This window comes from Anoplopoma fimbria, chromosome 17 (assembly GCF_027596085.1).
Source record: "Anoplopoma fimbria isolate UVic2021 breed Golden Eagle Sablefish chromosome 17, Afim_UVic_2022, whole genome shotgun sequence".
In the NCBI taxonomy this organism is placed as follows: Eukaryota; Metazoa; Chordata; class Actinopteri; order Perciformes; family Anoplopomatidae; genus Anoplopoma; species Anoplopoma fimbria.
The window spans coordinates 14,126,315-14,152,345 of NC_072465.1; the positions used below are offsets into that span (position 1 = coordinate 14,126,315).

Genomic DNA, 26,031 nt, shown 5'->3' on the forward strand with positions numbered 1-26,031 from the left:
TATACTCTTTCATATTGTTCATTACATTACAGTCATTATATTGTGACTCCAAGAATAAAGGCAACTAAAGCAAGTGCAGGTTATATTTGCAGTGAGGTAAATAGAAGTGCACGGAAGGCAACACGTGTTTAATGTATAAGTGAGCATAGACGTATAAGGTATAGGAGAAGCTGTTAATAAAGGCATGCAGGTGTGAATGTGCAGTAAATACATAGTGTGAGTCCCCAGCCACACTCTGCACTAAATCACAGTGTAAATGAACAGTGAGCATTTGGGACACAATGTGTCATGCCATCACATGGCTGTTGGCACAATCAGGCCTCAATCTCCTTACTGAGGCATCAAGGAATTGTGGTTCAAGGAGAATCTACTCGTTTAAAAAAATATTTTCATGGTTTCCTGCAGTGATTTTTGTAGTATACAATGTCATTCATTTCTTTCAAAGTTTTCATGTGTCTATTTAGATTTACAGTACACTGAAGAAATGAATGCATGGTTTGAGAAGGATGTACATTTTTCTTCTTTCTTTGGGAAAATGATAATGACCACAACTGAACAGCATTCCTCTTTAATTCTTTGTGTTTATCAAGAGAACAAAAGTCAAAGAGTTTTAATGATAAGATCCCACATGAAATTATTTACATTCAAGATGACAGTGAAAGGTGAGCACCCCTGTTTTTTCTCTGTTCCCTTTTTTTCTCTGTCTGCTTCATTGGGACGTGAGCTTTGTGTGAGTTTGCTAATGTGTTTCGTTCAGATAACAGTCTAACAATGGCAGGGTTAAAATAGCCCACCAAAGGGAAAACACAGCAATTTGCTAATCTGCAGGGAACGCACAGACATACAAAACTCTTATGGATTCAGAGCACACAGTGAAGCTAGAACCAGCAGTCTATTTTGATAACACATAGCATGAATGCGTAAAGGGATTGGAGATCAGAGTCCTCAGGGGGACTGAAGTGGAGGTGGTCCCTTATGAAAATATTAAGCATTACAAAAATATCCATTCACTAATTTTCAATGGAAAAAGTAAGAAATTTATATATATATACAATATGAAGTTCAGTCTCTGTTGTGCTTCAAAAGCATATTTTCACACATTTCTTCTCATCTGTCATCACCATCTGTAGACATGTGTAGGTTTACAGTTGAACCAATATTATTACAAATATAAAATCGAGGTTAGCCTAAACCCTGCTGCTATTTGAAGGAATTTAAGAGGGGGAATATAAGATAAAATGTGAAGATTGGAGACACTGAGACCTTGATGACTTCTGCACAGAAGTGACACAAACAATGCTGATGGAGCATTCTGACGCAGTCGAGGCACTCCTACATCAGGAAGGTAAAGCAAGTGCATTCGTCACAGCAGGTCATTACTGCTCGCTCTCCTTCAGCTGATCCATATTGTTTGGCCGATGTGTATCCTCGTTTAATGCTGTTGCCTGGAAACTGGCAGTCACACCCTTAAAAGGACAAAAGCAATTACATGTTTTTAAATACGTGTGTGGTTTAAATGTGGTACTTCAAATAGCTGAAAAAAATCCAACTTTATATTACCAGTACAAAAAGATTTAACTTCAGTTAAATGAATGGTAATGACACACAGCAATGAAGATGCCTCATTGCTGAGAACACTGATTAGAAAATCATCATTCTGAATTTTTGGGTTGCTTAAATGTAAATAATATGCGCTATATTACTTTCTGTATTAACAAAATAAATTTAAAGTATAACAGCCAAATTCTCAGATAAAATGTGTATTATTGCTGAACGACCAAAGGACAAAACCACGAGGTAGGACATTAGCTTTATGGAGATAGACACATCACACTGATATAACCATTAAAGTATCGATTGTACGCTGTAAACAATTAATTAAATACAAATCCAGTCTGTCAGTAACTGAATTGTTGCAGTGTACACTTATATATTTACATATTAGACTCATGTCTTATCTAAAGATATTGATACAGGGTTAAAAGATGACATTGAATTATTCACTCTCTGTTGCTACACCAGGTATGTGGTAAATATGTGTACTCATGACTAACATTTCAATCAATGAATGTGTTTTTGTAAAAATATTTGTTTAAATGTATTAATTTATTTTGTTTTGCCACTTGGGGGAAGCAGAACATGCTCATAACACCTTAACATATTATCAAAGTTATTACAGCCAACGTGTTAGCAACCATTAATGTTTATACATTCAGCAGCTACGGAGCAACATTATCATTCATTTGGAGTTGTGTTTCTGTCCACCTGACAAATGTTAATCAGATTTTAACTCGCTTTTAGCTCTGTTTTTTGATCTTCACCAACTCCTTAGGAAAAATATCTGACTCTTTAGCTGCTAAATACTTTACTATGTTCACCAGTTAGTCGTTAACTGTATCTGCTGTTTGGTGCTGAGCAAGCAGCGTACAGTGGTTTAAGAGGTCTTTCAAGAAAGCCGCCTGTCGTTGCTTTAACTATGCTGACTAGAGCGTTCAGAGTGAACCAAAACAGTAAAGTTGAGGGTGTAAAACCAAAACAATGAACTGAAAGCCACCAATAAGCTCCATGGAGCTGAACTAAACTGTGCGAGGTGAAAACGTTTTTGGGGTTTTCCCCTTTCAGTGACCCCTTTCACATTGCACTGAGCCATTTCATCAGTTGTTAATGGTAAAATATTCAGAGATTCTGACATGATCCAAATGAAAAAGTAACTAACTATAATTCTTAAACCTAATTGGCACTGGATTTTACAGAAATAGGATTATGGGATAGTTTCATAAAAATGTCATGTTCGGAAAAATCAGAGAGATAAGCTCAATAATAAAGGTTTTAGGGACATGGGAAACCTGTCTGTACTCCTGAACCTAAAGCCGGATGGAAACACAAAGATGGACAACAAGAGCAACTTTTTGAAATCAGGCCAGATAAGCACATCTTAAACGTGACAACCGTTTCCTCCTCCTGGTGGAAGTCTGGGTGAGTAAGATAAAACTGCAGGTCAGTGGTTTTTCCAATAACAGTATGATTAAATGACACCTGCTACAGTTTAGGTCGACCTGGTTTGTATATCCACACAGAAACAACAACAGGATATTTGACAAAGGCAACTAAAGAGTAATTTCCCCTCATCATCAGTGATCACAACAACAAACAGGCTTCTGACTTAGAGTTAACAGCTCAATCTGATCCTCACAATTTAAACCCAGTGTTAATGTGTCCTGTCCTGGCCCCACAGTGGTGGAATGAACTCCCCACTGACGTCAGGACAGCAGAGTCGCTGCCCATCTTTCGGCGCAGGCTGAAAACTCACCTCTTCAAGAAGTACTACCCTGAGCCTTCCTCGTAGCACTTATTGCATTCGTATTAGTTTGTTGCACTTATTGTATTTGTATCAGTCGATGCACTTATTATATTTGTATTAGTTTGTTGCACTTATTGTTTTCGTAGTAATTTGCTTCTGCACTATACTTTTGCTCTGGTGTATGCTTTTAGATGCTTGTTTAAGAAAGGAGATGCACTTATGACTTCTGGTGACTAGTAGTTCTCTTGAATACCTATGTTGAATACACTTATTGTAAGTCGCTTTGGATAAAAGCGTCTGCTAAATGACTGTAATGTAATGTAATGTAATGTAATGTAATGTTATTTATACTCTGCACAATACACTAACACTTAACGTGGTAGTTATACAGTTTGTAATTATCCTAACCTAACCTGATAATCCTCACAGCTGCACCACTGAATCATTTGGTTGGACAGAGATGGAAAGTAAAAATTTACATTTTCTGAAAACATTAACCTTTCTTCAAAATTAATATTTTCACTATTTATGTATTTCACTGTTTTACTGCTTTGATCTGAAACATGCAAAAATGATTCCATGACATATACTTTATATTGAGCATATTTTAAGAGTAACCAGGTTAAAAAATTGCATTTTACTTCCTTTTCTGTTTTTTAATAATAATAATAATAAATAATAATATTTGAGTGAGCGAATGAAGAGGTGTCCTGTGTTGCACTTAATAAAAAATATTCTCAAAATTATCCCTATAGAATGGAACTTGTTTGTGGTGCTCACAGTGTTGAAAATCCCCAACACACTATTGATCCAGAAACAATGTAATCTAATGAAACAGAAGAAGTTGTCAGAAACCTGTTTAAAGTGTGTTCTGTGAATAATGGAAAGAAACAGAGAGGCTGTTCCTGAAAAAAGACTATGCTGGGGAAAATATCGTTTTTTTCATTATGGTGAGAAATATGAACTAAACATGAATATCTCTAATATGTGTCATGGTTAGATACCAGCTGTTTATTTGGGTGAACCAACCTTTTACACTGTGATGTCACTACTTCTGCTTACAAATTTGAATACACCTTTCACTTCTGTGTGAAGAAAGACTGATGTACCTGAACGCTGTGCTGGCTGCAGGGAGGCAGGCCATTGGACGTCCAGCGGGCATGTCTCCCCTCTGTGCACAAACCCAGCTGCTGGTGGGAGGGAAGTGGAGGCAGAGCTGCTTCAGGTGTAGCAGCACAGGGATCAGAGAGCTAGAGAGAGAGAGAAATCAAAGAAATAGGATGTCAGATAAAGAGAAATGTATCAATGTACACACATGTTCTATGAGAGTGTTGCTGCATACTCACCACCTTCAAGGCCGGGCTGTGGTGTGGTGGATGCAGAGAGGGCAGGGAGGTGTTGTAAGTCAGCAGGCAGGGCTGATGGCGTCGGTCCATGGATGCAGAGGAGTGAGGTCGCAGGCCAGATGCTGACGCAGTTGGAGGCTTCTCGTTCCTGCCCAGGCTGTTTGAATTACTTTCCCTGCGTTGGTACTCTATCGGAGACTGAAGGGCTGCAGTGGACAGGAAGAGATGTCTCATTACTCAAACGCACCAAACTCTTGAATCTGTGGATTTATTAAGGAAACTCTGAGCTCTGTAACCATTTAGGAAGTTCCTCTGAGTCTCTAAGATCTGGACCACGTCATCGAGCCAAGCTTGCTGTATTTCCAGAGATGATGCCTGCATGATGAAGCGCGTCACACTGCCATCAGTCCCACGGGAGGTCAGGACCAGACAGAATGGATTAATTTCAGAGTGCTCCTCCACTCCCAAACAGCTGACCTGAAGCACACAGGACCGTTGTTAAACATAAAGAAAAAAAACACTAACCCAGAGATGTTTTAAAGATGTTTTAAAATACAGTGTCACTCGCACCTTGATGCTGTTCTTAAAAGTGTACCCTGGCAAAGAGAAGCCCTTTTTCTTATCAATTGGCTCGCTGAAGATGACCAGCTGCTCAAACAGGAAGACCCTCCTCTCCTTCGCTCTAGAGGGGAAACTGCTTTCCTGCTCGCTGACGGAGAAGGTATCCTGTTGCAGCAGCTTCCCCTGAGCCGTGATTTTCCCCTGAAACAGTGTGTTAGTCATACACTGATAGTCCCCTGGATATGTGTTTCATCAGTGATGAAGGACACGAAATATCAGTATCTCACCTCAAAACCTTGGAGCCTTCCCACATTCATCATATCATTACAGCGTTTTGGCACAAAACACATCACCTCCACCGCCCTCTGATGAGAGAAATTGAATGAAAGAGAATCAATAAGTGAAAACATAATTTTTTGATATGCAGAATACTAATTTTCACGTTCAGTTACTATTTTATTAGGTACATCTAGCTACAATTAATGCAGTCTTATATAACATACCTGCTACCAATCCTACCTTTCATAAAGGTTACAGAAATCAGAGAGATTTACAGTTCAACATTTCACTAACAACTGAATATTATAGCCTTTATTAAGTGAGGACTTTTGCAGGACTTGAACTGTATTAGACTGCATTGGCTTTACATGTACCTGATAAACTGGCATCTGACTGTATATGTATTCATACCTGCAGCTCCTCAACATCCCGTCCTGCTTTGCTGTAGTACTTCAGGAAGTCCTGGCGATCAGAGAGTTTTTTTTAGAGTTTTAATGATTTTCAAAATGAAAGTAAAAGATATCATTATAATAAAAAACAAAGGAAGGAAACGCACTTGGATCTGATGCAAAGGGACTTTATAAGTGGCTACATGATTAATAATCATAATTCCTGTGAAGATTTATATCTTATCTTTAATCTTTAATATTGTGAAACAGTGTCATGCATGCAGATACGCAGTCATGTTAAACTGCAAACCTTCAGCAGAAGTTGATACTTCATGATCCTCTGAACAGGTTTGATGAGCAGATCATTGAGCTGCAACCTGTGACCCAACAGCTGCCTGAGATCCTGTCAGGGGTGACAGCAAAAAGAGAAAAAGTGCTCTGAGTAAAAAAAAAAAATGTCTTTACAGAGTTCCAGTAAAATTGACTGTAGTACAAAAGTTGACTCACCTCAAAGTATGTCTCAATGAACTCAGAGACAATGTGTTCTGATTTGGGTTTGTTCTGACAGTAAACCACATACATGTGAAGACGCCGTTCCTGAGAGAGAGAGACAGAGAGATGTAATGTGACAAATATTACCAATATTCTGTGTGTGCGTTGCAGCGAATGGAAATGGAAGAGTTAAGCCTCTGAGCTTCTCTGGCTCCTCTCAGTTTCCTCTCAGTTTTGTTTTGTTCACATTCCCTCAAGAGTTCTTCGGGGAGTTTTGTCAAACCAGTGCAGGACATTTGCCTCATTAAATAGTTCCAGTGGTTGAGAAAGAACGGCTTAAATTGCTGTGGCTTAATTCGACGTGCTACACTAAGTGAAGCAGGTAGGGAAGCTGAGCTGGAAAAGCTGCCAGATCATAGTAGTTTTTCCAACTTTTCTGAGTAGTTACTTTTCCTGCTGTAACGAGACTATACACTGATATATACAGTGTCAATAAGTTTTTTTTTCCTTAACTGAATCCATGTGATCAGTGTCTTTTGATTCAAAAGTTAATCTGTGTTTATCCCCAGAGATACAGCTTCGGCCTTCGGAAGTGTGATGTTTGCTTCCAACAGGGATCAGCAGAGCAGCGAGGCAAAGCTCTGCTCCTGGCCGGAGGAGGAGCCGCTGCTGCAGGGTGCACAGCTCTCCACCTCCCGCTGGAGCTCCGACTGCAGGTCGAAGGCAGCACCGAAGCTGGGTCTGGGTCTGTGAATGATTTTGTCTGATGGTAGGAGGGGAATCGGACCCAATGACAAGGATTAAGAACAAGGGCCAATCTTCAAGTAGGTCCTAGAGTAATCAGTATTATTTGAGATTGTTTCATAACCAGTTAAAGATTCCTTGTAATAGCTTTCTATAAAGTTCAGTGTTAAACAACCACATGTGAAAAACATTTTGATGCGTAAGTACTTTTTATAGAGCTCTGAGATCTGTAATTCCAGCTAATTTTCAAACGGCCCAGTCTCTGAAGAGCATCTTTTACACTGACAGTCGGCTATAGGAGCTGATGATTACAAGACCGTTCACTCTGCAGCTGCACCTGCAGACAAACTGATCTGCACATGAAGACACATCTGGATGGCGGGGGGCCAAGGCTTCACACACAGCCAGTGCTCTGATCTTTGAGACAGCTGCGACCTTCTGCCAAACTGAAAACACACAGAGCCAGGAAAAAAGAAATTTGTCATCCACGTTTGTAACTCATTGATCCGTAGACTCACATGTTTGATGAAGAGCTGGGCCAGGCTGTCTGGGTCACCCACACATTTCTCCAACTCTCCCAGGAAATAACTGTGTGACACGAAGCAGAGAAGGTCAGGAATGAACAGTCATCCAGTCAAACACACACACAGACACACAAACTGGAAACAAACAGCCACAGGGGACGTGACACACGCTGAACCACCATCAAACATAAGAACCTCAGAGAAAATATGTGTTAGAGATTGTTCAAATTTAGAGAGAGAGGGGGGTGGGGGGCAGAAGAGATGTCTCTGACTCACTCCTTATGCCAGTCGTAGATCTGGTGGATGTTTCCAAACACAATCCTGTCCTTCCCTTTCAGGTCCTCTGGAACTCCTTGATTGACCATAGTGCCCATATAGCCCTACACACACACACGTACACACACACACACACACACACACACACACACACACACACACACACACACACACACACACACACACACACACACACACACACACACACACACACACACACACACACACAGACACATGTCACCAATGAAATCAGAAGTTTCCGGACAGAAAACAAAACTTTTCTCTCCGTTTGAGACGTGAATGTTGCAGCATGTTATTGATGAAGGGATCTCAGTTACGTATACATTTCATAAGCAGATTATTTAGAAGCTGAAAGAGAGACACACCTGCACTATGAGTCCAAGATCTTCCACATACAACCTTTCGGTCTCTATCAGCTCTGTCAGCACGTATCTGAGAGGGAGATTTTGGAACAGCAAATAAAGGATATAAAAAATGAGAGTGGTGTAAAGCTTCTCATCTAGCTCTCTGTAATAAAAAGCAAATGAGCATGTTTCCCACATCCTTTAATGTAGAGGTCAACACCTACATGCTCTTCTCTAGGGCAATGTTTCTCTCCTCCTCGCTATCCACTGTCGCAGACCACTGGCTAGCTGAGTCGTCAGTCACAGTGCAGCCGTCTTCCCCCTGGAGAGTGTTGATGCTGGATCTATGACTCTAAAACACGCAAACAAGAGAGAACAGCTTTTAGTGAACATCACTATAACATATTATGTAAGAGGAGACAGACAGAGAGGCACCATTATCTGTGGTGCACAGTTGAGGTTACATATTCTCAAGTACTGTTCTGTGGGGATAGTTACTTTTCAGATTACGATTTTACATTTAAAAAAAAAACACCAAAGTTTAAAAAATTAAATTATATGCTAATGATTAAACCAATGGCTTCAACACTTTTTGATCCTTTTGACCACCTTTAAAGCAGTGTCCATCTAAGGCCCCTTGTTAAAATGTATATCTCTATAAATTGTTAACAGTTTAACCAAAGACAGATTTTGAAGTAACATCCATTAATTCACAAAAATAACTAGAAATAAAAAAAGTCAGACAAATGAATAATAATATGAGTAGCAGAGCGACCCTTTATGACCCTTTGAAGGAGCTAGACCCCCAGGTTGGGAACCACTGGGTCACACCTCGACCAGACCAACACTTAAATGCTACTTACACATTGAGGCATCAGTATGAACAATCCAATATACAATAAGAATTATATATCATATAATAATATATTATTCACAGGGGCCCTTTTTCTGCATAAAATGTACTTTTACTTTAAATACTTGAATTTAAACATTTTGCTGATAATATTCTCTACTTGAATGAAAGACTTTAAATTGCAATGGAGCATCCTTAAATTGGTCCTTTTACTTGAGTGAAGGATCGGAGTACTTCTATTAAGCGCTGTGGTGGAGAGTGATGTCTGACCACTGGGCAACAAGCACATAAACTTAAATCATTGCGCTTCAACTACAGCGGCCCCTGAACCAGCTAGCACACATCTGCAGAAATAAACAAAGTTGAGAGGGTCCTAATCCTGGAGAACAAATCAGTGGAGGAATTTTATGCTCCCTTTTATGATCCCTTTTGGAAAATCATGCCACCCACCAAATTCCACGTAACCTGAGAGTAGTAATCACTTTTTAATGTCTCTCCTTGGTGCTGAGGAGACTGTTGGGCAGAGAAATTTGGAAAAGCAGAGTCAGGCCTTACAGATGAAGGTGAGTAATGAACAACGTCTGTACAATTTGTCCAGTCAGATAAAATAGGTAGGGCATGTATGTAAAGTTGTTGTATAACCAATATCTCTCTTTGCCTAAAAGCAGTATAATCTAATGTGACTTTCACTGCAATCCTCTTGACATACTGTAGTCTCACCACATTTTGTGCTCTGCCTCAGTGGACTAGATGATAATCCCTCTGCTGATTCAGTTTGTAGGTCAAAGATGACCTCTGTTTATTTTCAGGATCTGTATTTTATGCTCTATTGCTCTGTCTGAGTCAACTGTTCACGTTTTCACTCAGCAGACATTCTGCATAGGAGAAACATCTAAGGCCGATTCAAACTTCCCCTCTGGTTATGATCAACAAGTCAATGTGTCAATTGGTGAGCTTTAGAGGTGCTGGTTGGCCGATTTTATACCCTGTTCCCTTTTTCTAAACTAAGCTTACTGGCCTCTCTAGGTTATAAATACCGTAAGAAGTGAGAGTGGTGTCAATCTTCTCACCCAAATCTCAGCAAGAAAGCAAAAAGTCATATTTTCCAAATGTGAAATTATTCATTTTAAGAGATGATACATCTTGACCTGGGAATAACAACATTAAAGCGTTGAGAAGCCAAAGTAAACATAAAGCTTCAGGTGTCTATGAAATAAAATTGTCCCAAAGGGCCAATGGACTGAGAAAGGCTGAAAGTGAGGACCATCATTTATCAAGCAGAACAATATCAAACAATGCAACTGGAACTGGATCATTCGCCGGCCGAGAAAGGAAGGAACTACAGCTTGATGCCTAGCTGGACGAGGAGGTAAAGCGGTTCCTTCAGCAGTCCAACAGCAACAACAGTATTTATGTTCACGTATGTCTGACAGCCTTTGATTGACCCTTGGCTAATTAGCTCATTATTGCTTGGGCTGCTTGGGTGTCGTGAATATACACCCTTCACCCCCCTACCCTGACCCTGTTTCAGCCTGTTTCAGACTGCTTTGCTAGTTGATAACTTCCAGATGCTGAATAGAAAAGCCCACAGGATTGATTCCACTCCTCAGGGCCTTACAGAGAGTATTCACTAGTGTAGGGTTACCAGAAAAGTATTGGTATGTGCTTGTGTTCTTGTTTGTGAACACACACACAAATATGCAGTAAAATGTGAAAATATTTGCTATTCATTTGACACAATTAGAGGACGTCAAATAAGAATTATTTCACATGGCAATTAAACTGAACATGATGTAGAGGATTTTGGATTTTGCATTTTATAATTCATAGTTTCAGTGTGACATTTAAGTGTGTTTCTGTAATTTATACATTAATAACTCATTATACCTGCAGTACCTAAGGGTTGGATGATGAGAGAGGTTGCACTGAAAGAATTACAATAACTGAGGAGAGAGAAGAATTAAGTGGTGATAGGACCTCTGACTTGAATAGTTTGCATTATTTATTCATTAAAGCTAGGGTGGGTATTAATTAATTAATTTCTTTACTGTAATATTTGGCAAAACTGTCCTAATAGCCAGTCAGCTATATGTAGGTGAAGTGCTCTGAGAATATCTGCTCATAACTTTGCTCTCCCCTGCCTCTGTGGGCCGCACCCAAAAATTGCCACCGCTCATGTACACTTTGACCAATCAGAGCGAGGCTCCGATTCTCCGTTCTTATTGGCTGTGGGACTGTCCGGTCACCTTGGCAACGACGTTGGTGCGTCCCTGCGTGTTTCGTCTTCCTATCAATGTAACTGAATTCACATGAACGCGCATAACTGACGTTCGGTGGGAGGAGCTACAGCAGGTAGCGTGGCAGGGAGAGGCCAGAGAGCACGCGACGGAATCTCAACGGCTGTTTTCGCCCACCCTAGCTTTAATTTAAAAATCAATATAAATTAAAAAAGTATATATATTTTTTTATGTTGTTTCTCAACTACTTTGTACAGTACTTAAATTATCTTATGTGAAATTAATAGAATGCCATGTCATCAGTGACATGTGCTATATGTTCCCAAATCTTTTTTTTGCAGCAAAGAAATTTATAACTTTCAACCTTGTCTTCTTTCTTTGTTCATATGATTTAGCAACTGCAGTTTATGTGCCGAGACGGACCTTTGAATAGAACAGAATGGACTAGAATAGAGTAGAATAGAGACATTACTGGAGTCTGAGGGTCTCTGCCTTGCCGGAGGTCAGATAAGTAGCTCTGACAGGGCGGCTGTGTAGGAGGAGCTGCAGGACTCAACACACCATCCGTCCACACCTGTAAAACACAAACACAACAACCATTACAAACAGGAACATAAAGTGTATTTCCTGAGGAGATATAAAAGCAGCCATCCGTCTTCAAGTCTCACCGGATCTCCTGACGGTAGGATGGTGTAGTTGTCCTGCGGTTCCAGAGGCCTCGGCTGAGTTTCACTGTGGGAAAGGAGCGATGGCGGCTGCCTCCCGTCTGACCTGCACATCTGCTTCTCCACTTTTCCCGCTCCTCCTCTGGCATCAGAGCTCAGCTTGCGGATGGGATTGGTAAGCCATTTCTTGAGAGTACTGACGGGGTGCCGGGATCCTCCAGACGAGGAGTGTGAGCCGGGGCTGGAGCTGCCTGAGGCTTGGTGGGGGCCAGGGCCCACCGATGGGGTGATGCTGCCGGTGCTGCCCGCCACAGAGTACGACTCTGCTGCAGAGAGAAGGAAAAAGAGGGGAAAGGAGTGGGTTAACATAGAGCAGCTAATTGTGGGGTACATCCTCTCAGGTCAGATGCTGCAGACAGATTTCTGCACAAAAATGTTGGTCAATTTCCTGTGTTAAGCCCTAACTGTAACTTTAGTAGCTGCAGCTACTGTACCCACCGGTCCAAAATTATATATAAACACATCTGTTCTCACGAGGAAGGACTCATAAATTTAAGTGGAGATTATATAAGGCAGCTTGACTGCATGCATTTGTTAGACTTTGTCTAAAAAAAATAAAATATTTACAATACTTAAGTAAAACATTTGGTGACATTGACTGAAGGTCCAACAATGTCCTATTCAAAATATTTGCAGTGCTTTTATTAAGCTGTGTAAGAAACAATGGTGGAGGAAACAGGCAGTTAGAATAAAGCATAACTGAACATGAATTGTTTTCCATTGACACACACATTATTTGCTTTTGCATAGGTGCACCTCATGCGGTGTAGCTCAACTGATACGCAGATAACAGGACATCAGTCCTTTTTTTAAACTGAACACATCACATCTTAACTGAACTGCTGTCATCAACAACTTATAGCACAGCTGGATTTTGTGTCCATCTTTAGGTCTCATGACTATGGAAACTGGTACATAATCCTCTACCACACTGTTCTCATCAAGCACCCTAACATTAACATTTCACTCTGTTCTGCTGATCGTAGCAAAGTGGAATCTTTCAGGAGGCTCATTTTGTCGTTCTGGACTCTTGCCAGAAGCCACTATTCCCTGTCAGCACATTTATGTAAGCTGTAATCATAATAACAAGCTTTCAAGAAGCCAGTGGAAATCTGGGTCATCCATTAGCCCAAACTGCCTGATACTTCCATTAAACAAGACATCGCATTGACAATAAAATATTAAATGATGTGCTTTTTCTCACTTATTCATTTCAGTTCTTCTTTTATATCACGACGATCAGCAAAACCTTCCCCAAACACAAGAATATTAAGTTCACTGTTCACGGCATTGGTGATGATCTTTTGCGATGATTTTATTCAAATACGTGTACTCTGTATTTATCATGTTAATATGATGTCAGACAAAAGTCTCTAGTCTCCGACTAAACAATGTGGACAGGTAAAGTAGGTTGAATTTAAATAAGACTGTAATCAAACTAATTCATTGCCTGGGACTCACTGCAGTGAACAACACAAACTCATCTATATAATGGGATGATTAAGAGGAAAGGGAGGAGGGTCAGTGTGTGTGTGTGTGTGTGTGTGTGTGTGTGTGTGTGTGTGTGTGTGTGTGTGTGTGTGTGTTTGTGTGTGTGTGTGTGTGTGTGTGTGTGTGTGTGTGTGTGTGTGTGTGTGTGTGTGTGTGTGTGTGTGTGTGTGTGTGTAGGCAAGAGAGAGAAAGTGTGTATGTGTGTGTTATGTGTGTGTGTTTGTGGTGGTTGTTGGCCAAGGTTTGAATAATTTGGACAGTTTGCTTATCTTCCAAAAGAATATCGTCAGAAGTCATGCAGAGCAACAATAATCAACCTGTTTAGGAAGGAAGAATAAAGAAAAATGTATGTATGCAAATAATAGATGGAGATAAGGAGGAGGAGAGAAAAAAGAAGTAGCACAGACATTGACAATTGGGAAACAAAAGTTGGCAGCCATGTCAGCAAATTGCACTAAAAGCTCAAATTAGCATGCTAAAATGACACAATGACAATGTTAGCAAGCTGATGTTAAGCAGCTATGATGTCTAGCATTCACCCTCTTAGTCTATCGTGTTAGCATGCTAACATTTGCTTCAAACACCGGGTACATCTGAGGATGATGAGAATGTCATTGGTTTTTGAAGTCAAACACAAACGTTTTTTTCGTTTTTCCGAAGGCACCAAGCCTCGTTTCTAGCACCCTGACATTAACTTTCCCAGGGAGGCTGAGTGGTGTGTTAATTGGAGCGCACCTTTGAGTCCCCTTTTTAAAAATGGAAACCAACACTTTGGTCTGCCAATATACAAGCACTGTCGCAGACGTCTATGCAACATTGAAGGGAGGGCCAAACAATATTCCCACAATCAACAATAAAATGTGAGGATTACTTTACCAAAAATTACTTTCTGACACCATATCATCAACTTTGTGACTGAGGTAAGAACATAACAGAAGAAATTTGACAGAATCAGTTGATGCAAACATCCAGATGTCCACATGAACACACATATTGTATGTAATCCTCCTAAACAGAGACAGATGCCTGTCTCTGTTTGTTTTTTATCTATCAAGATCAACCACCTTACCATCTGTTGAAAAAGTGCACCTTTCTACAAACACATCAGCGTTTTCTGTGAACTGACCCTTAATGGTGCATTATGGTCATTGTGACGTCCAAATCACCGCTGAGCTGAGCAACTCAGCTTGTTATGTTTGCTTGAGACACTTATGTAACGTGTCATTTTCCCACAGAGCAACAGCTGGACCACCATCCGGACTGCAGGGAGTGTTTGCAGTCAGCATGCTAGTTTCATGCTGTGAATGGATCCTCACAGGATTTATGGACATCAAAATGATTTGACATTTTTCTTCCTGAGTAAACTTTCTGTCCATTAAATTGTAAATAGTGGATAGTAAAGTCTAACTGAAAATTCAGGAAAATGATTTTCTGTGACCATTTTCACAAATCACTGGGGCAGATTTGTGTAACTTCTATGATGGTGGTTTTATGTGCCACACAAATTCTCTACTGCATACAGACTGATGGATGGATTAAGCTTGGGTTGGGTTTAATTCTCTCGGCAACCCGGTTGGCTCAGACGAGACACCTCCCCAGATGGAAAGAGAAGGCAGCAACCAGAAACAAAACATTAGCAAAGAGGCTGTTTCTCCGTCCGTAATCCTGTCTTTTGCACTACACTGTGGCTAAACAACAGTTTGATATGTGAAAGTGGAAACTGATTGAAATTGAAGGAATCTGAAGCAACTGAATTTACTTCAGCTTAATTCACATCCATTGATGATTACAAGTCTACACAGCATCAATCTTGGAGACATTCTTAGAGAGCAATTAGTATGTAAGGAAACAAAGTGTCTTTGAGTAAAACTTTATAGTAGCATTTCATCAATTGACAATATGATGTAATGTGATATAATGAGTTACTATACCATCCTCTGAATCATAGTGGGCATAGTGGGTTTGGGGAGTAAACTACATCTCCCCGACTAAACCCCATAAATGGTTGTGGTCAGTAACAGCAGGAATTACTATATAGTAATTAGTCTATGCATGGCTAAAGCTTTACACATGTTATTACTGTTGGTGCTTCATATTCTGTGCATGCTCATGTATGAAATGATCATTAATATAATCAAGCATAGTCATTTTGGGGGTTAAATAGACTTCTTCACTTCCTGTTGGAATACCGCCAAAGAAAATACTTCTCAGTCCACACCACCCATCACCAAAACTAGTCAGCCACTTTCATGATTATCAGCGTTCACTCACGGCTAAACAGGGCGGATGCACAGTTTATCAATCCAGGAGAGTGATGGATTAATAGAATTAAAAACCCACACGTGCCCACACACACACACATAAAATACTGATCTTCTTTGCTCCACATTAAACTAATGAGTGGTTTCATTCTCAAACACGAGAGAGGACTTTCAACATGTAGGTAAAAATTGCTGCACAGTTACTCAGGAAAAGGGTTGGTCACATGTAAAAAAAACAGATTGAAGCTGAAGGTATGGACCAGGATCTGATGAGCTGATCTTCCTGTACATCAACAACACAGAATCTATCTATCCCACTTCATACAGTTGCTGTTGCTAACAGCATCTACTTGACAGTCATTGGTATGTAATTTCCATGTTATTTACTTTAAAATATTGCTGCTTCCAACCGAGTTTGTTGCTGCTAACTGTTGCTGCTTCCTGCTATCTGCTGACCAGCTCCCACTGCTGCATCAAAAAATGGTTCAGTTCGTACCATAAAACTGAGATACACCAGGCGCTTGAAGATACATTTCATAATGTGTATATACAGTCTATGGTTGCCATATGTGTATAGAAATAAATAAAGTATAAAGCGTCATGCCTGTGGTTTGTCTACTCTTTTCGTACTCTCCTATTAGTCTGTGACCTGAGCCATTATTAGGTTGATTGTATTTACAGTAAACTATGACAAGAATGATTATGATTAATGTCCCTTCACATCACATTTAAATACATCCTGCATTTTGACAACTGACCCAGTTACAGTTTTCACAGTATCGCAGGACATCTACTCCTCGTGCTACCATTAATTTTTCCCACGGTGCTGCACGCTGCTGATGTGGCTTCTCACTCGCACATCGTTGTCAACCCTCATAGTTTTTGTCTGCTGCTCAAAAAAACTACCTCTACTCTACCCCCCCGACAGCAGATTTAGGTGATATTGATCTGACAGTTCATCACCAGGAACAACCCCATCATATATAAGTAATGCTGCATCTATTGTTGATAAAAAAAATATTGACTAGTGACCTTGTGCATGATGATGAGTGATTAAAGTTGTGTGTGGATGAAGCATTAAATTGTTACATTTTACTCATTTATTCTGGCTCTCTATGCTCTGTAACATAATTACTCCACTGTTACTGCAAAACCTCACCTCAGTGAGTCTGTGATTTGCATTAAGTCGGTTTAGTTCTGACCATCCTGCTACATTGATTTGAATGGTAATGATTGTTTTACTCCTATTTTATTTCTATTGTATTTACTTATGGACCACTCTCGTAGACGCAATATATCAGATAGAAAATGTCTTCAAATTTGGCATAAGCATCCACCTAGACTCTACCTAGAATTTGGTGGTCAAAGGTCTCTATAACTATAACTCAAGAACTCATATGCTAATTATTATAATTTCATGAAAAAAATTCTAATAGGATAAAATGATGAAGTGATGATATTTTGGACGGACATGGATGTAAACTGTAACATGAATGGATGGCGGAGACAGTAGTTCTGGTTTTTTTTTTTTATTATTTCAAACTTGTATTTTAATGGTTTAATCTATATGTCCTGTTGGATGCATAATGTAAAGCCCTTGGAAATGTCTTTGCTCTAGAAATAAACTTGCCTTGCCTAAGAGGAGAGTGTCTGCTGAACACTTCTTCTGTAGGGACACAGAGCCATGTCTAAGTGTCTTAAGTTCAAATGAACATCAGGCACCTCAGTTGTTCAGCGACAATATACCACAGAACAACAACAAATGCAAAAGTGCGACATGGCTGAGCCTACAGATAACCTCCTGTATATGTAGCTGCACTGTGGTACTAGACACTTTTGTGCTTGTTAGTCATCATGTTTACTTCTTCACATACTGGTAGTGATGACCTCACACACACTGGTGTACTAATGGACTGTTAGTCATGGCCGTGTCTGAGCCTCAGTGATGTATGTGTAATAAAACAATGAGGATTGTTGGCAGGACTTTTAAGTAGATTTCCAAGCAAGTTCTCCCAAACATACTCTATACGGAGGCCTTTCACTGCCTCTATAAATAGCTGTTGGACATTGAGCCAAATAAAATGAAACACCATGAGAGAGATTGCAGAATGAAGGAGTTATAAGAAGGAAGTCTTCGGGGGTGGTAGAGGGATATTAGAAAGACAATAAAAGAGAAGAGAAAGCCCCAAACTACAGAAGAACAACACTCAAAAATAAAGAAAAAGGCTCTCAGGCAAAAGTATTCCTGCAACAACAAGAATAGAAAAAATATGAAGGAAAAGACAAAAACATTAGATGAAACAAGGAGAGCAGCAATCCTGTAACTGCTAGGCTTTCTATAAACACAAAGCTAACTCATCCACAACCTCACAAACAGACAGAAAGGGTATTTTTAGAGTCAGACTGGAAGAAAACACCTTGTATAACAGCAATACCGACACCACAGCATAGAGGTGATGTGTGTCCCAAAGAAAAGTGCCTGAGATCATTGCGATCAAAGGTGAGAAAGCAAGGCATCTCAACTAGACTGTTTTTATTTCTATATATCTACCTTGTGTATTTGCACAGTCTGTTAGAACAGTGCAGCTCAGAGAAGAGCTGTTCTGTAATCACTCCCCGAGCAACTGGAACAACAGAGGATTTAAGGGTCGGGGGCAGTAATGGGACGTTTTTGTGTGTCTGTGCATGTGCAAAAGTGTGTGTGCGTACAGCTGCCTTTGTCACAGTTCTGTACGGGCCCAGATTAAGAAATCACTCTCTGTTTTTATATGCAGTAAAAAATGCATCTATTATAAAAAAAATAGTAACAAACATTACACAGGACAAAAGAGATAAAAAAAGAGAAAAGTCTAATGTTGTCATCAAGCTTTTTGGTATATTTTACACATATGGAGCACTAAACCCTACTAAATGTAGTAAAAGTCAGTCTAGTCAAAACATAACACTATTGGGATTTTATGGGTGATATTTTGTAGAATTGTTTGATTTAATGTCTCTTTTTTAATAATGTCAAAAAGACTTAAAAGTTCTGCTAGCTAAATAACTTTTTATAGTGTTTGCCTCCAATTGAAAATGCTTTAGCTATTGTTAAAAGAGTGATGTTACAGCAGTAGGCAGCATAAACAAAGACAGAAAAGCTTTCATCTAATAATACAAAATTATTTTCAGTGATGCAGACAGAGATCATAATGAGGATGTCTTATAAATCTTGTTTTTTTATTTCCAAATATAACTTCTAACTGTGTGTGTGTGTGTGTGTGTGTGTGTGTGTGTGTGTGTGTGTGTGTGTGTGTGTGTGTGTGTGTGTGTGTGTGTGTGTGTGTGTGTGTGTGTGTGTGTGTGTGTGAGTGTGTGCGTGTGTGTGTGATGAGTGTTTTAAGCCTAGTTTTCCAGGGAGGGAAATGTTGGGAAAGTGACTCATTGATTCATGTGTTTCAGAGATTCAGTGATCAGCAGCATATTCAGAAACACTACAGAGATCCAGATGTGACTCCATCTCTGACTTTTGTTGAGACATGAGTCACTGGCTGCTCTCGCTGTATCTGTATCACATCTTTCTTAATAAAGACTACTGATTTCCAATAAATAAGTCCTAAAAGAAAAGGATAAAACTAACAATTGCTAACAATTGTCAGGCCTATTTGCTTGGATGACAATATATATACACACAATTTTCTCTCAAAGATAAACCAAAACCAACATGGACATGAAAGCTATTGACGAGCTAAGCTGGCGTACACTATTTGCTAGATGAGGTTGCTGTTTACAGTAGCTAGTTAGCAGAGGTAATATGGGTGTTTAACTGTGACTTCAGTTGTTTGTTTAGGCAATAAAAAGGCACAGAATATCTGTGTCTCTGGGCGCAGAGCAGTATTTGAGAGGCAGCTGAGCGGCAACTGAGTGGCGGTGATGCCGTCAGCTGTGTGTAGTTCCGTTAGCTGTTAGCTGCCAAACAATAAAATAAACTGTTTACCCCATAAACATTGTCTACGGTTTTCCTCTACTGTGTCTCTGATCGCAGAGTATTGGCTGGGGGTCGGAGATGCACTCAGCTGTGTTATCTCTAGTGGCCCCTACCGGCCGGAGACCATTTAAGAGTGAGGAGTCAGCGGGCAGTCAATGGCAGTATAAAACATGTTTTGAGATAGTGTGAGTCAACGTTACCATGAGAGGTCCTGGAGCATGAACCATAACTGGGCACCCAAAATCTTATGCAGTTTCCTGCAGCAGAATTCGACATTAGCCATGGACAGACACAGAGGTGCACACTACCTCACGGACACACGCACACACATGAGAGATATTGCTTGATTCTCCTGGCGGAGATAGTAACAGGGCACACATTGGCTTGAATAAGAGCAACAACTTTGTGGAAGCTAATGTGGATTCATAATAAGAGTAAAGACAATTAGCAGAGCGGGCCTAGTTAAGGGGTGCGTACATGTAAGAGTAAGTAATGATGATCTGTTTTTTCAGCTGAGACTGACTGTATTTCATAACCTTTTTGCATTTACTAATGCAGCTCCATTTTAGATTGGTGTATCATCCACATTATAATCAGTAAAGTTCTTTTTTAAATCCTGTTTAAGTGAACAATTGTTTTTACTCAACACCTTTTCTCAAATGGTATTTGTCAAAACAATACCATTATTTGTTTTCTATCTATTTAATAATAATAATAATTATTATTATTATTATAAATCTAATTTTTTTTTTACATTTCCCCCTCAGTATGACAAGCACAATGATGCTGGGAGTTGAATGAAGGGAAAAAATATATAATTATAAATAAAAGTGTTGCAAAAACATGTATAAAAAAGTTCCATTACTTTTACTTAGAGAAACTACTGTTGGCTTTGCTGTATCATATATAAGTATCAATCGAGTGCATCTCCTAACATTACCAAGCATTGTGTAAAAGCAACGACAATAATCATAATCAGGAAAACCCTAATCCACAGTCAGAGAAAAGCTACAGTAAAATAATCCTGAAGAGCATCTACGTACCTCTATCTCGAACAAAGCAGCAACCACATTTGTTGAGAAGTTTTCTGAACAGGTGCTGACACCCACACCCTCGCTGGTGGTGACCCCCTCTCATGATGATCCACTCCTGCTGCTAGACTCAAGACTATCAGAAGCAGGCATCATGCTGAACGGACACACACACACACACACACACACACACACACACACACACACACACACACACACACACACACACACACACACACACACACACACACACACACACACACACACACACACACACACACACACACACACACACAGACACTATTCCTGCTGTAATACCCTGAGGAGATGGGAGGTAAAGTGTACCGAGAGCTCCACAGTCATAGTCCAACTCTGAGTAGAAACCCCTGGAACCAAAAAAAGAAGCCGTTTCTATCCCATGATTTGCAGAATAACAGCGGAAAAAACGGGAGAGACAGCACTCTCCCCCACTCGTCAGCCTCTCTGTGTGGTCAGATAGTGGACAAAGATTATGAGAGGGACCTGAAGTAAGAGAGGGAGCGACAGAGAGGCAGGGAAAGGGAGGGGCTGTGATGAGGCAGGGGGTGGAGGCTAACTGCTGTGCCAGCATCTGTTTCCAAGTCCCACCTCCTCTCATTCCTCTCCCCTCCCCTTCTGCTCCCTCTCCCCTCTCCCCTCACATCTCCCTCATCAGCCTCTCTTCTCAGTATTAGCTCTGTGGCTGTGGGACCTTTAGTGCAATCATCGCATGAGCAAAGGACTTTTCCATGAATTAAGCAATAACTCCAACTGTTTATTTTTCTCTTCAACCATGCAGCAGACTAAATTACTAAGATATCACAGAATTATGTGTGATATAATTGCATGCATTTAAGTGCTGTAGATACAGTAACAGGCCAAATGACCCACTAACACACAAACAGCTGCAGATTTGCAAACACAAAACAAGATCCTAAATGTATGCATTTTAAGGCAGTGGTTCCCAACCTGGGGATCGTGACTACCTCAGGGTGCCACAAGATACATTTAAGAAGTCATTAAATGATGAAAGGGTATGAAAAAAAGGAATTTCAGTTACTTTTTCTTCTTAATCTTTCCTTTTTGCTTTTGATATATTAGATAATCAATTTTAAGATGAGCTAGCAACCAACAATTAAAGGTTTTGAAATTCCAAATTCAGAGCATATTTACGATTGCGAGATTGCCTCCACACGGCTCTCAACACAGCCGTGTGGAGCCAGGGGTTAGCAGCTAACAACGCTAACAGCAAGAACATTGCAAACAAGTGCAACAGTGCTGATAGTGCTAACAGTGTTTACCCTGGGGGAACTCGGGGGTGGGGGTTATGCTTATGTGATGATGCTCAGGGTTGGGATGACGTTATCAGCAGAAACCGCCACATGAATGCAGTGCAGAGCGGCAGCGATTAGCTAGCCAGTGCTGTAGTAATGCTCTGAATTACTGAACATCTGTGAACTCTACTGAGGGGTTACCAGTAGACATACCATAGGTTAAGAGTAAATATGAAAACCTTACTGGGAAAGTGACTCAACCCTTTTCTTCTATGCAGGTTTTATAGTAAAAAAAACGTAAGGCGTTTTTGCACAAATACCATGACACTTCCACTGTGAAGCTGGGAGTTTCTCTGTATGTAACTGACTGTTTCACTCAAACTTAATAAAAGCTGTACCAGTCACTCAGATGTACTTGCACTTGTGGATCAACAAATTGGATCATCAAAGATGATCTAATATATACATTTTTTCAAACTGGTGAATAACCTCCCTATCTAATCAATAAGGCAGTTGTCTGCTCTCCTGTGTCACAACAGGCACCGAAGCATTTCCTCTGCTGCATAAAAATCAACATGTGGAATTGTCCCACACTCAGCAAACTGAGCTGGCAGGATGGAAGCAGACAGATTTAATCTGAAAGCCAAGATTAAGCATTCACAACTAGATCATCTTCTGGGCACAGCTGTCCAGGCTTGTGACAGCCGGTAGCGTGATTTAAGGAGATTTATGCATAAACTCATACAAACCCAAACAAGGACAAAGTCAGTGAAGAAGAAAACCAAACAGGAAGAGAATACTTCAGCTTCTGTTTCTATGTGACACCCATTTGTAAACTGGAGAGCTCCACGCACACACAGATAGATAAGCATACATAAGCGTCACAGGTCGACCAACATAACCCTGGAATCTCAATCCACTGAGGACAGATTACAGCTATAAAAATATCAAAATGCTCTCTTGGCCATCAAGTTAAGCTTTAAAAAACTCTGATGACATGATGATCCATGTGAGCTGAAAAGCACTGATCTCTTTTCACAATGAAGGATTACTTTATGTGCGTGCCTGTGTATGCGGGCGTGCACATGCCTAATTAGGCAATATTTAATCAAAAGGATGGTAATGTGTGTTTTCTGTTTTTGGTGTTGTTTTTAGTATTTAAAAGTTCAAATTCATCCATGATGTGTTGAAAACATCTTCAGTCAAAACTCTGATGCTCTTCCTCTCTGTCAGACAGCTCCCCATGGTTGACGTAAGAGCGGCACACAGCAGTATTTTACAGAAGACAAGAGAATAGCAGATAAACCCACTGTGTTACCTTCGCATCCTGCAGCCACACTGGACTTCCTGGCCCACTTGAACCGAGTCTGGATGTCCTGGTTGTTTTCATCCAACAACAGTTTCTCCTGGCTGGTGTCTGAAACCTTACACAAAAGACAGATTAACATGTTAACACGTTAGAGTTAAATCAAAAACATCTTGTCCTCTTTACCAAAACCCGTTATTTCTACCTGTATTAAAAGTATACGTGTGAGAGAACAAAGAACAAAAACAGTGATTATGCTAATTACACAACTCTATTTGACCTCTCTCTCCATCCCTATCTCTTTCCTATTTTTGGTTTAGTTTAAGTGGTTTCTTATCTTATCTGAGGAATTTCACTGAGAGGACTAAACTGATCAGGAGAGCACAGGGCCACTTCAGATCCCCAGTCCCTGAAGTCTGATGATGTCTGACAAATAAATTGGGGTTTATTTAAAATGAAAAGTTACTTCTAATCTATACACCACTAAAAAACAGAAATCAGAGCTTCTTTTGCCATACAAACATCAGCCAAATTGTACCAGCACATGAGCTAAATTTCTACAAGTCATTATAAATGTGTTTTTTTAATCACATAGCCTAAACACATAATTAAACTATGATTGACTTAAAATCATCCCAATTTCTAAAACAAATTAATATGATAATAAAGATTATATGATGAGCTGCAGCAATGGGTGTTTAAATTCCTTTAAACAAAGAAGGATAAGGTTATCGGTCACAAATAGATGTGCGTACATTCTTACTTTCAGGTGTGGTCGTCTTGTTTTCTGTTATTAACGATGGGTCTGACTCCATTACATTTCACACAATTTCAGCATTTATGTAAGTGTATAAAAAATAAGAGTATCCATAGATGATATACAGAAGCATTGAGGTTTGTTATTTCCACCAGCCCACTTGAACAACGTTGGCCTCGTGAACCAAAGACACTCACTTTATCAACCCTGTAACCCAGAAGTTGTCCAGTTCTCCCTTGCACTTTGGCCAAAGTCTTCATTTTGCAGCCCTTTCTCTTCCGTTTGTCCTAATGTGGCGTCCTTTTTTTTCACCTAAATTATTTTAAATTTAGTCTTCTCTCCTCAATTAGGCATCCATGCATTATTTGATGTTTATTAAGTTAAAAAAGAGAAAAAAGTTGAAAATCTTCAGGAAAAGATCTCTGTCGTCCTGCCTGACGTCCAACAGAAGGACAAAAGTAGACCATTGGGCAGATGAGGACAGCTGTTCAATTCCAGTGGGAACTGTCCTCAGGCCCTTCTGGATAAGAGGAGGGTCAATCTGTCCAGACAGGTCCAGCCACGTCCCACAGACTAATATCAGTCCTTGACCATTCCTAAAGCAGGAGTTTTATCTAACTTAAAATAGATTCAGAAAAACTTAAAGTGCTTCATCATTGTCATTCAGTAAACCAGATTAAGCCTCCTCTATGACTTCCTTGTTTTATTTTCATTAGTCCTGATTCATTCATTTACATCTTTTATTCCAGTTTCTACGACTGCAATGCCAGTCCTGCAGTGGAACCAAAAATATATCTTAATCTCACTTCATAGAGTTAAGATGCACTTCAGATTTAAATCATGTTCAGGACGTTAGTACATTCCTGATATTTAGGACAAATGTATAACTGAGTGTTCATCAGTTTCTGTCGGTCTGCTATGACCAAATTATAATAGCTGGGATTAAAGCCAGTGAATTGTGCGAGAGAGTCTCAACATGTGATACGTTTGAGGAACATCATCACTCAGCCTCAGCCGCCACAGCAGTTCAGTGAAATTACTTTTGTTGGTGCTTAAACGTGCGAGTCTTGGATCTGTCCCATCTGTTCAGAGCAGATCAGTTACCTCTGATGGGATTTGATATGCTAGTCAGTCTGAACAATTAATTAGATTCCTCTGGCTTAAGCAGTTTACAGTTAACAATTTATACACTTACAATTGAATTATTGACTTATTTGTGGACGGAATACAAAAAAGATGTTTTAATAAGAGATTGTTTGCATAAATCCATATTTATTGATATTTGACAGAAGACAAGGTTATTGTTGGCGTATGATTATTATTTTTCCTCCATGTTCTGTTTTTATTTGTTTTATAAGTTTCTCATCTTAATTTGTGCCATTTCATTGTGGGTCATATGAATTTGTGACAGTTTAGGACTATAATCTGATTTATTTATTTCCCCAAAAATATCTAAATAAAGACAAAAAGAGAGGAAAAAATGTTTAACAATTAAAGCAGGTTAAAGTAGCAGGAGATATTGACAACACTAGCGCTGTGTTGAAAGATGAAAAAAGCCAGAAGGTAATCCTCTCCATAAAGCTGTTGTAATTGGGATGAGCTAAGCACAGAAGCTGAACATCCACTGTCTCTGTGAAGACTCTTCAGAGACTCCTCCTCTCAGTTTTATGTCATCACAACGATATGTGGGATGGAAATGGGTAAAGTACCTCTATTTACAGGCCCAGGAGGAAACTGACTTCTCGGTTGCTCTGAAAACACAGTAGGAGTGTTGGAGGAAGTCGTGTGACATTCACTGACCGATACGTGGATACATCTACATCTGCAGCTGATTGAT

General features: G+C 39.9%; 1 protein-coding gene across 1 annotated transcript; it reads right to left on the bottom strand.

Annotated features, from left to right (window-relative positions):
• Positions 1-539: 539 nt before the first annotated feature.
• arhgef25b (Rho guanine nucleotide exchange factor (GEF) 25b) lies at positions 540-21,043 on the bottom strand. The gene is made up of 16 exons (XM_054617078.1): positions 20,852-21,043; positions 12,036-12,358; positions 11,840-11,941; positions 8,502-8,629; positions 8,299-8,365; positions 7,913-8,016; positions 7,631-7,700; positions 6,384-6,473; positions 6,187-6,279; positions 5,899-5,949; positions 5,496-5,573; positions 5,218-5,409; positions 4,944-5,124; positions 4,648-4,853; positions 4,411-4,551; positions 540-1,466 (listed from the first exon to the last, which is right to left on the bottom strand). Exons 1-16 carry the CDS (start codon positions 20,943-20,945, stop codon positions 1,377-1,379), a joined length of 2,010 nt encoding a protein of 669 aa, XP_054473053.1. The 5' UTR covers positions 20,946-21,043; the 3' UTR covers positions 540-1,376.
• Between the last annotated feature and the right edge of the window lie 4,988 nt (positions 21,044-26,031).